This window comes from Cryptotermes secundus, unplaced genomic scaffold (assembly GCF_002891405.2).
Source record: "Cryptotermes secundus unplaced genomic scaffold, Csec_1.0 scaffold145, whole genome shotgun sequence".
Taxonomy (NCBI): Eukaryota; Metazoa; Arthropoda; class Insecta; order Blattodea; family Kalotermitidae; genus Cryptotermes; species Cryptotermes secundus.
The window spans coordinates 267891-280145 of NW_019727392.1; the positions used below are offsets into that span (position 1 = coordinate 267891).

The window sequence follows — 12255 nt, forward strand, 5'->3', positions numbered from 1 at the left end:
CATCCATGGTCGCAATACAGGAAGTGTTTGAAGACAGAATTGTCAGTAGAGGACTGTGGCCTCCCAGATCCCCAGATCTCAGTATTTCTGATTATTATCTTTGGGGCAACCTGAAGCAAAAAGTCTACAAAAATAATCCCCGCAGCATTGATAGTCTTCAAAATGAAATTACACGCGTAATTCATTCAATTACCGTCGACGAACTGCAGAGAGTGTCGCGTAATTTATTTGTGAGATGCGCGGCATGTTTGCAAGCAGAAGGAGGTCACTTTCAGCACCTGTTATAAACCACGGTAAGTTATCTTTTTATTGTATTCTTATAAATGTGTGCATGTAGAGCAACTGATGGACGGAGACTCAGCGACACCACTACACTCACGCTATCGGGGAACGGCACTGCAGTCGCGGGGAGGAGTTGCATCCGTTCTGCGGTGGTATGACTCACGGCAAATTGCAGCCGCGGCGCGCACTTGATTGTACGCACTGTATTTTCTAATAAATTACCCTACAGCCCAACTGTTCAAGTACACGGTCTTGAATCTGGGTTTGCGCATACCCAGTAAATATACGCTAATGTATGTGAATCTCCTTTAAAACTCGGCAGGGGCAGCTGAATATAGCACAGATGCAACACGAGTCACTGGCGCCAGTGCCTGCAGTTTCAGAATAGCTGTCTCCAAGGAAACGTTAAATGGATAAGTATGCAAAAATGTCATCTGGCAATTCTTACTTGCGAGGAAGAGTCAGTAAATAGGTCACAAATGGACATAAAACGTAAGAACATATTCGAACCTGGGAGGAAAAACCGTGTCCTGTCCAAATTATTGCAAAACCTCCTCGCCGTTTACACTGCCACGCGCATGCGCGCAGGATCAGTCACACGTCGCCAGCCTCAGCACTAACTACAGTGTGGAACTTACTTACTCATGGAGCTGAGCCCTTCTGGAGGAGCCGCCAATTCTGCAGCTACTCAAGAATTTCCCAGCATTTTATGCAACCCGACGGTTCATTACCGTGTTCAAAAGAGCCCTCCACTGGTCCCTATCCTGAGCCAGATCTATCCAATCCATACCATCCCATCCTATCTCTCTAAAATCCATTCTAATATTGTCCACCCACCTACGCCTTGGTCTTCTTCCTTTCATTCACTCTTTCGTCTTAGTGATTTCTGCTAGGCAATCCTACTGGACCTCTGTATGGATATGGAAAGATATTGTCACGTGAGACTATATACGGGATTTTGATTTTATACACTTTGATACAGCGAATGACTACACTAATTTCACCGTTACACATATTCACGTCAATTGCCGTTGCTTGGTAGCGGCTTTCAACGACGGACATTCCCCTTCATCCCTTGGTTCCTGAACTATCCGCGTGTCTCAGCTACCAGCTTCAAACAGGAACGGCTCACAACGACTGTAACGCAGCGGTCCCGTAACTCACTCACCAACCAACTGACTCATTGCTCCAACTGTCCTCCTTATAGCACCTCGGCAGGGGCCACATAAAAATCACCCTGTTCCTCTGTTGCTGTACGCATTGTTGCGTCGCGTCTGCTGCGATGCCCAAGTGATCGCTACTCCGCCATCACCTAGCAACGGCCGTTGTTTACAAAGTCATTACTTAAAGGCCACTATATACTGTAATTGCTTATCTCACGGTCGTTGCCTAGCAACAACTATACATTCCACATAAAAGCTGAAGCGATCTTGATGATGTTGCGATAGCGATGTTGCAACCTCGCATTCTCCCACGGTTACCACTGACCCGCAGTTCGCCCTGCGAGTCTCCCGTCCGTGGCCCTGTTATCTGTAACTTCGGTCCCCGGGCAATTTCGTGCTGGAAATTCCCACCGGTCGCAGTTATAGCCTTGCACACAAAATGAACACATTAATCAGGAAAAGAAAGAAACATGGAAAGCCTCTTACTGAACAAAAGCAAACAGCAATTTCATCTGCGTCATGACGAACGGCGCTCATGACACTGCTCCTTATTTATTGCCCTGAATTTCTACTGGGGGACATCACAAGAACATCAGATTCTAAAGGGTTCTGACGATGGCGGCTGACACACAGAATTGTTGTGGAAACTAGTGTCATAGAATTGTCTTTCACAGAATTACCGAGTTTTGGGACTTTTTCATCATCCGGAATTCTAGGTAATAGAGGACACGACGTTTCGGAAACTGGATCTGTTTCCGTCTTCAGATGAGAAAGGAAGACATCTACTCAGTTGGGCGCCTTAGAAAGAGTGATTGAGATTAGCTCTTTCTAAGGGGCCCAACTGAGTAGGTGTCTTCCTTTCTCATCTGAAGATGGAAACAGATCCAGTTTCCGAAACGTCGTCCTCTATTACCTAAAATTCTGGACGATGAAAAATGTCCCAAAACTCGGTAATTCCGTGAAAGACAATTCTAGTATGACGCTACTTCCCACAACAAACCGCGCTTAAGAATATCCAACCGATTTCTTCAATTAACTAACATTTCAAGTCGCAATTTAAGGCTCGGTGTTCTGTTTCAATTGGTGTGCACAGGTCACGAATGTCAGTGTTTCGAACCGGTGCCGAGACTTACAGTCTCAGGCGTTCCGTGCCGGAACCGGAATTCTGGAGCCTCACCCTGCGATCATTTACCGCTCAGAGTCTGTTAATGATGGTCGCATTTTACTGAGCTGCCAAGTCACCGCTGGGGAGGAAGGGGGGTGCCCTCCACAGCGCAACACGTCACAATATGCTAAGCCGATCACCGTGGCCGCGCGCCAGCTCGAGGCATGGATGTATGTGTGCGTTTATTCTGTGTTTGTGCTGTTCTGCGTGTAGGTAGCGACCTTGCGACGGGCTGATCCCTTGTCAAGGGAGTCCTACCTGCTGTGTATAAAATTAAGAAATTGAAAAAGCGACCAAGGTACAATGGGCTGTAGAGCCACTGGGAGACAAGAGAGAGAATATATGCTATGAATTTAAGGAATACAGTTAATTAAACATTTTTTCCATTTTATCCCGTCAGGATAACAGGCAGTATGGCCACACAATGCATTCCCCGTTTCTTGCAACATGCTCTGGGCTCATTAAGCATTCATTACGTATTTTCATTCACCTGTATTCGTCTGCTGTGATAATTTGTCCACTGGGCAGTGGTGACACAATGGAATAGTGTTTCTTATAGCAGTGCTAGTGCCGTTATACGCCGAAAGACGTGTTCACCTCTAAGGATAAACACTAACTGACAGACTACATAAAGCAAAAGAGGGGATCTGTGGATCTAGTTCTGCACATCCATACGGATTTGCATAATATCTCAACACTTCTCAGGGAAATTTCGTGATGATAATTAAAATCATCGCCATCAGCACAAAGGTGAGACTCAAACCCGTTCCGGTTAAAAAAAAAAACCATCTTTTTTGGGGTCTTCCTGCGTCTCTATATCCTCCACCATTCTTTGGGCCACCCTATTGTGTAAACTGGCACAGCAGAAGGGCGCCTCGTGTGGCGGCACGCGTACAGTTCTGTGAACAAGTGTTTACATCTGCATCTCTGTTGGGTAACATCAGCGCATGAGCTGAAAGAAAAGTTACAACGGAAAGCATGTGGAATATTGCCCGTGGTTTAGAGACGCAATTACTGCCAGTGCACAGGAGAGTCCGGACTGTCACATTATTTTTACCGATGGGGCGTGGTTTCATGGATCCGGTTGCGTCAACATCCAAAACAACCGCATCTGCGCAGCGACTAACCCTGCTGAGAGGTTGGTGCGTGGTGTTCCATGTCAACTCGGTACGTCAATGTGAAGCGATTCTTTACCTTTTAATTGCCCGCGGCTGCTTCCAACAGGACGGACGGTGCTACTGCACACACAGCTCGTGTTTCGGTGACGCCACTGCGCTCTGTGTTCGGGGACAGAACAGTTTCAAGGGAGATCTGGCCACCATGGTCGCCGGACTTCACATCTGTGGGGACCAATGAGAGGCGCAGTGCTCACACTCCGCTTTAACTGAAGGAAGCCTCTGCGAGTTCCGCGTGTCTTTGCAAACAAATGGAGACGTGTAGATGCGTGTCAGCAAGCACGTGGAGGCCATGTCCAACATCAGTTGCATGATAGATGTATCCGTAATAATGTACAGGGACTGTCCTGTGATAAGTAACTAGACATGGGGTTTGGATTGCTAATTGGGTTTACTGACTCCTGTAACTACAAAGAATTATGACACTATCACTACACTACACACTTAACAAATCACTATATCAGAGCTGTCTCAGTCTATCAGTCTTCGCTGGTCATTGTTGGGTTACGGTCCTCACTAGGCGTCGCTAAGTCATGGTTCCCAACAACAGAAATTCTTCTGCTCTCATGCTGGCTACCTGCTGACAACTAACTCATGAAGGCAAGTTCTAGTCATTACTGTCTGCTCACTGGCTATCGCCGTGTCTCACAAGCCGTCAACTACTGCTGACGGCAACCGGCCATTCAAGTAACAGTCAATGTTATGTTACGACCGACGGTTATTGCGCCAGTATGTCTTGGTGTCAATCCCCGTCGGGGTCCAAGGCCAGGTTCCTATTATTATAAGACAGTTGCTGGTTTGTTAATGGGTCGACGGCTCTCGTCGTGTAGGCTCGATATGGACTGCATAGACAACACCGTTCCCAAGTTCTACTGCTGTCGCAGGCCGTTGGCCAGCGATGGCTCGCTCGTTGATCTACCCGTTATTACGCAATGGACAATGTTCAAGTGTTCGTGTGACAATACTCGTCGTCTAGGGTTGGTGCGTTCAGACTTTTGGCTCAGTCTGTAGCAGAGGACTGAGACCAATTTTAGGTTCTTGTTAACATGGTGATAAATCTTCCGGTTCCACAAGTGGAGGGAAATTCCTGAGTAGCGTGGCAACTATTAGCTTCTCAAGAACATGTATTGTTATTTGAACTTGGTGTGGTTAGGGTCTGCAAGCCCGAGGAAGTTCAAAAGAACCCCAGCAACCTTGACTCCGCCCGCCAGTAGCACAAAACCTTTCAAAATCCAAGGAGGCAGCAAATGAAACAGGCTTCTGTATCGACAATGAGCACACGCGTGTCCGAGAGCAGTAATGGGGCTGCAAAGGGGCCATTTATCATGGTCAATTAAGTTGAATATATGAATGTTTACAAAGCAGCACTTCGACAATGCTCTTGGCAAGGCCGCTGGTCTCTCTCGTTTCGCAACGCAAACTTCCAACATCGCACGAGCCTCGAAAATGACAATAAAACTCAAAAAGAATTTTGTTGTCAGAACTACCGAACGTGTTATACCTCCGGTATCGGATTTGGTTATGTACTCCAGTCACACTTGGTTCGAATACAATCCGGGATCGTCTAACCTCATTGGTTTATGTCATTATTTATTCCTAGCCACCTCTCCAAGCAAATGCCATAAAATGTACTACGGCTGCTTATTTTCTACTCATGGAGCTGAGCCCTTCTTGAAGAGCCGCCAATTCTGCAGCTACTCAAGCATTTCCCAGCAATTTATGCAACCCGAAGGTTCATTACCGTGTTCACAAAAGCCCTCCACTGGTCCCCATCCTGAGCCAGATCAATCCAATACAAACTATCCCATCATATCTCTCTAAGATCCCTTTCATTATTGTCTTGGTCTTCCCAGTGGTCTCTTTCCTTCTAGCCTTCCACCAATATCCTATATGCATTCCTCTTCCCCATTCGTGCTGCATGCCCTTCCCACCTCATCCTCCTTGACCTGATCATTCTAATGACACTTGGAGAGGAGCACAGGTTTTCCTTCCGCATTTTCCAAAATTCTCCACGTTACATGTTGACGCTGTCAGTATCCACACTATACAGCGTCGGATAATGTGAGCATTCATAAACTAGAAGGGATTCGAAAGGAAGCGATCGTGACCTGTTCTAAGTATCATCCCGACATTGCCGTGCCATAGCTCAGGCTTCCCACCGCGGCGGTCCAGTTTCGAGCCCAAGTCGGGTAATGTGGAATTTGTGCTGGACAAACTGTCACTGGGGCAGGTTTTCTCCGAGTGATTCGGTTTCCCCTGCCAATTCTCATTCCACCAACTGCTCCACATTCATCATCTACAATCTGGGGCTGGTACGACAGGCAAATTAGTGGCCGACGTACCCAGTGGACTCAGTCTCACCCCACCCCAACTCACTAGATCGTGTGAGGTGTGCACCCCGAGTGTCCCAGTACACTCGTGGCCACGTGACATGGCGCTGACACCGTGCGCACTGAGTCGGCACGTCGCTTCCCTTGTTAGGTTCCACAGTGATCCTGTTGTAACACAAGTTACATTCCTCAAGAATGGTACTAGTTTAAGGCGAGAGGTTCCTGCTCTTTGCAGTCCGGATTGCAATTACCGGGCACTCAACACGTGCTACAGGCATTCAGCTTACTGCTTCGTGGGGTCGGGTGAGACTGAGTCCACTTGGTACATCAGTCACTAAATGGTCTATTGTGCCAGCCACGGATGATAGACGATTTCGTAAAAGGTAAAGGTATCCCTGTAACAGGCCGTGAAGGACAATAGGGTTGTGAGACGTCGAGGTTCCCTATTCGGCTCAGAGACAGCGGTGAGGTTGTGGGCCTTACGCGCCGACCGGCCCCCCTTTACCCATCAGGGAAATTCCTGTTACTCGTTCCTGATAGAGGCTGAGTCGACCCCAGGGCCATAGTGCGGTTGGAAGGATTAGGGCAATTAAAAAAAAAATCCAGTGACCTCAGCGGGAATCAAACCCGCGACCTTCCATCTTGTAGCATAGTGCCTCATCCAACTACGCTACTGCATGTCCCCTTTACGAAAAGTGCTTACTAAACATCTGGCGTAATCTTCCAGTTGGCCTCACACGCTGCCTAATAAATAACTCAGAAATTCACGGAATTGCTATGGTTCCATAACTGTACGCTAATTACCGGACACATTCCTCTGTCGGCATTTTGCGGAAGAAATTCCAGAGTGAGCCTACCGCATACGATCAGTATGTTCAGAGTCCCTGTACATTATTACGGATACATCTATCATGCAACTGATGTTGGACATGGCCTCCACACGTCTCCATTTGTTTGCAAAGACACGCGAAACTCGCAGAGGCTTCCTTCAGTTAAAGCGGAGTGTGAGCACTGCGCCTCTCATTGGTCCCCACAGATGTGAAGTCCGGCGACCATGGTGGCCAGATCTCCCTTGAAACTGTTCTGTCCCCGAACACAGAGCGCAGTGGCGTCACCGAAACACGAGCTGTGTGTGCAGTAGCACCGTCCGTCCTGTTGGAAGCAGCCGCGGGCAATTAAAAGGTAAAGAATCGCTTCACATTGACGTACCGAGTTGACATGGGACACCAAGCACCAACCTCTCAGCCGGGTTAGTGGCTGCGCAGACGCGGTTGTTTTGGATGTTGACGCAACCGGATCCATGAAACCACGCCCCATCGGTAAAAATAATGTGACAGTCCGGACTCTCCTGTGCACTGGCAGTAATTGCGTCTCTAAACCACGGGCAATATTCCACATGCTTGCCGTTGTAACTTTCCTTTCAGCTCATGCGCTGATGTTACCCAACAGAGATGCAGCCCTGTATGTGTTACGCCATCCGAGACGCCCTTCTGCTGTGCTCAACGGTTTGGACAGCCCTGGCCCGTATGAATAATGGTTCTCCTTACTTTCCGAATTCTTGCAAAAGCAATCGAAATAGCTTGTGCTTATTTTTGCTCTGGCCATCGCCCTGCAAATAAATCGGTCTCAAATTTGTTTTTTCTTTCCTGCAAAGCTGAAAACGAAAAGTCAACGCACCAACTTCTGGGGCCCCACACCACCCATAATGGAACTCGTTCTACGCTTTCTAGAAGGGTAACTTGCTTTTTGCTTTGTCGGCGTATCTGTATTTACACCCATCGAACAAAGAGCTCTCTGCAAGCGCAACAGGTACAGTCAGTTCTGCGTGGGAAGTGACCCTCCGTACACAATATCCGGTTGTTTCAAGTTCGTGTACATCGCCTACTAAATTTATCTCTCTTGAATGAGGGGTCAAGGAATGGAGTTTGGAGGTACAGTTTATATTAGTGATGAAAGTGGAGTAAACACGCACTAAAAGCCCAGACATAAACACGCGCAGCCGCGGAAGAGGGAAGGAGGTCGTTCAGTATTCGTACGCACGTTTCATAAATGGAATGGCCAACACATCTTACAGAATACCTCAATATGCTGGTCTGCATTTATAATATCACAATAAACCTCAAATTTGAGAATGTACTGTTCTGTATGCACGCGGCAGCGTAGTTGGTCGAGGCACTACTACCATACTGTGGCTGGAAGAGTTAGGTAAATTGAAAAAATCCACCTCATCGGGACTCGAACCCGCGACCTTCCGGCCTGTAGCATAATGCCTCAACCAACTACGCTACCGCGTACTTGTATATAGCGGAGAAGCAAGAATTTTCAGCAACATGCCATATTTGCGGTACGTACACTTGACGAAAAGCCAAGCCTGTTCATAAGCGACAGAGAGAATGTTACATGAGGACCATGACCGTAACGGTTCAGTTAAAAAAAAAATCTTTGGTCGTGAGTCTCAAGGGGCTTGACGCTAAGACGAAACAGTTTTGAATCTGACTTTCACTTTAGAAGACGGTCTTGATACGGCAGCCTGGGAGTCAGTGGAGTGAGTTGGTTCGTGAGCTGGGGTTCAGCTGTTGTGAGCTGTTGCTGTGAGAAACTGGTACCTGAGGTCAGGAACAGTTCGGGAAACCAGAGGAAGGAGAACGCCCGCCAGTGAAAGCCGCTACCAAGTAACGGCTAGTGCAGACTGTAACAGACTGAGAAGACCTAGTGTGTCCTGTAGTGATCTGTGAAGTGTGCAGAACAGTGAACGCATAATCCTTACTTGTAGTTACGAGATGCAAGACTTCAATTAATCAGATTAGATACCCAAACCCCGTTTATGAGCACTCATCCGGGAGAGAATACAAACGCCACACCTATGGGGATGTACGACTTCCAAGAGTGTAGCGCTGGTTCAAACCCACGGCACAGAAACCGGGTTACCTCTGATTATTATCGTCCATCGAAATTCCGCTTTCCGCTTTATCTCCGATACGCGAAGACATGGAGCGCTTCATGCTTCAGTTCGCTTTTCATACCAAGTACTGCATGTATAATTTGAAACGATTCACAACAGTTGTTCCAATGGCCGACATTTAAAGCAAGGCGTGAAAACAAGGGGTTCTGTCTAGACAACTCAACGACACTGAACTGGACGTAATGTAATTCCCGGTACGTTTAGGCACATGCTTTTCCAACTCATACAAATATCTGTGTTAAATCCATCTACGGACAATATGTTTACTTCCTGAACTTCACATATCATTATATATTTCTGTTTATCATAATGTTACAATTAAAGACAAGCTATCTATACGTTCTGTGGGTTATTCCATGACGTCATTAGCTCAGCCTACAGTAACAGGATAAGTGAGTTATGAAATCTGCTGTTTAACGGCTCTGTTAGCAAATCGACTATATATATAATGTCAAATGATTGGTTGATTAAAGAAGACGGAGACAGAATCCAGTCTAAATAAAAGAACAGGACGCACAAACGTTAACAATGTTTCGGTTCCAGTACTCACCATGCCGTGACACAAACTGACAGCAACTGTGGAGTGGGGGTCGCCTCGAACCGTCCCCGTGTAGAAGCAACCACTGGGGCGAAGTCCCGGGTGCTCGCGGATCGTCATGTTGCGCCACACGTGTGTCACCTGGCGAGAAGTAATACGCACGTGTTTACAGCTCACTGTCAGGCATTCCTGCTGAGAGCTTCAATGTTATGTGAATATTTTAGCCATTAAAACTGAATCATTCTGAAGATGAAGCTATCCCTGTAACAAGCCGTGGAGGCCCATACGGTTGTGAGACGTCGAGGCTCCTACATTATCTAGACAATCGGCTTACAGATGGCGGTGAGCAGCCTTACGCGTCAACCGCCCTTTACCCCCAGGAAGATTCCTGGTACTCATTTCTGTTAGAGGCTGAGTCGACCCTAGGGCCATAGTGCGGCTGGAAGGATTCGGTCAATTGGAAAACCCAACCAGCTCATCGGGAATCGAACCTGCGTCCTTCCGCCTTGTAGCATATTGCCTCAAGCAACTACGATACCGCGTACCCCAGAAACAAATACCTATGTTTATAAAAATCCTGGGGAAGACCCTAGTGTGGGAGTTACAGTACCGGCCCAGTAAGTGAAAATGTCTGACCTACCCAGCAGTTGGGGCCCTCGGTTAGCATATCTGTCCTGACTTCAACTGTCCCTCGCATGTTTACGTCACGGAGACAGGACTCACTCACCTGCAGGTCTGGATGCACGAAACTAGAGTCATGTGCCAAGAGCAAATGGAAGTCCCGACCAAAGGCAGAGAACTCGTACTGAGGGTGAGGGTCCCACAACAGCGCCATTTTATGTCGAAAATGGCCAGAGTGGTGTCGCAGTGGTGGCTGGTGGGCTGAAATGTATAAAAAAATAAATTAATAAATACGTAAAGGTTGACAAAGTTTCTTAGCTTCAGGTGAAAGGGAGGACATCTGCCACACTGTGGTTACCATGGTTACCACACTCCCGGAGGAGCGGTACTGTAGGCAGTGAAAAGGTTTGAAGCCCTAGGAAACAGAGCAATGAGATTAATACATTTGCATAACGAGAAGACATATATTTCCTATTTTGGTACTATCAGGACTGCCCAAATAAGTGTTCGATTCAAAACTTCAGCCTAAAACGTCCTTAGGTGTGCGTGACTATAGACGGGGTATGGATATATGAATAATTTTATTGTATATATCACTCGGAAGTACACTTTAGAGATCACTGACCGACACAGACTAGTGTCCTCCATTTGCCAAAAGAAGTTCGAAGTCAGATCCATGCATGTCCCTCTAATTCTATTCGACTTATGAAATAATGCAGGATCCCCCCCCCCATTCTGACAACCCTGAAGCGCAAACTGCGACCTCAGTCAGGTAAGCCATGTTCTGCGCTGGGAATCGAATTCGAGATCTCCAGAACACGAATCAGAAGACACAACTATGGAACATCGATTCAGAAACTGCAGGCCTATGTGGTCGTGGCCTATTTCATGTTCTCTGCCCCTTCATATTCTAGCTAGTATCAAGGATAACGAAAAAAACACATGCAGAGTAGCCGGTCCGGACTGGAATTCCAAGCCGGTACCCCCCGAATGCGAGTCACGCTTCCACACACCAGAGCGATCGCGGTGGCGGTGGCGGGCGCGGTGGCGGTCAGATATTTCCTGCTGAACTTATAGACCCTTTCAGACAGGCAGCGATCTTGCGGGCAGCGTTCCGGACAGTGCAGCGTTCTACTCCGCGGTGGCGATCAGATGCAGCGTGTCGAGTTTGACCGCAGCCGCCGTGACTGTGCGTTAGCTTGAACAATGAGTACAACAGAGCAATTTATTGAAGAAGTAAAATTACATAATATATTATTTGATTTGTCGCATCCTGATTATAAAAATATAAAAAAGAAAGATGAAGTCTGGGAACAAATGGCCAGATCGCTAGGAACAAGCGGTAAGTTCACACATTTTCCATTTACTTTCATCAATTATTTACTATTTAATCTATTATGCATAGTTGTATACAAAATCATTTCATCGGAACAATTACACACGTTAAACACTGTAATATATTTCTTCATATTTATGTTATGACAACAGACAACAATGTTTAATATACAAATACTGCCCTTGTAAATCAGTTTTTTTTATGTTAATCAAGAAAGACTACAGTAGGCGGAGTAAAAGTACAGCTTTTTACATATTGAAATACGCAACAAATCTCTCACGTATCTGAGCAGATAAATTAGTTGTCCTTCTTCCTTCTAGTTGTAGGTTTCCAAGAGCCTCTGCTACTGCTTCTTGAGGTTCTAGTAAGTGCTCGAACCTCATAACAGAGTTTGTTGAACGCAAATAATTATGTAGAATGCATGCGGCCTTTACAATAGATATTGTAGTTTCCACTTTCACCTGAATTGGCCTAAGAAATATCCTCCACTTTTGAGCTAAAATTCCGAACGCATTTTCTACAACACGTCGAGCTCGACATAGTCGCTTATTGTAGATCTCCTTTCTGTAGTCCTCTCTTGATTGTCTGTATGGAAAGGGGCGCATTATATTTGGGCGTAGAGGAAATGCTTCGTCGCCTATTAACACACAAGGAGTAAGTTCATTCTGACCAGGCAAGGACCT

At 46.7% G+C, this 12255-nt stretch overlaps 1 protein-coding gene across 1 annotated transcript in view; it reads right to left on the reverse strand.

Annotated features, from left to right (window-relative positions):
* LOC111864627 (A disintegrin and metalloproteinase with thrombospondin motifs 9) overlaps positions 1 to 12255 on the reverse strand; it is a 363750-nt gene that overhangs the window by 229505 nt on the left and 121990 nt on the right. The window contains exons 3-4 of the mRNA XM_023852002.2: positions 10343 to 10497; positions 9628 to 9756 (exon numbers count right to left, since the gene is read on the reverse strand). Coding sequence (XP_023707770.2) covers positions 9628 to 9756; positions 10343 to 10497 — 284 coding nt within the window. The remainder of the gene's footprint in view (positions 1 to 9627; positions 9757 to 10342; positions 10498 to 12255) is intronic.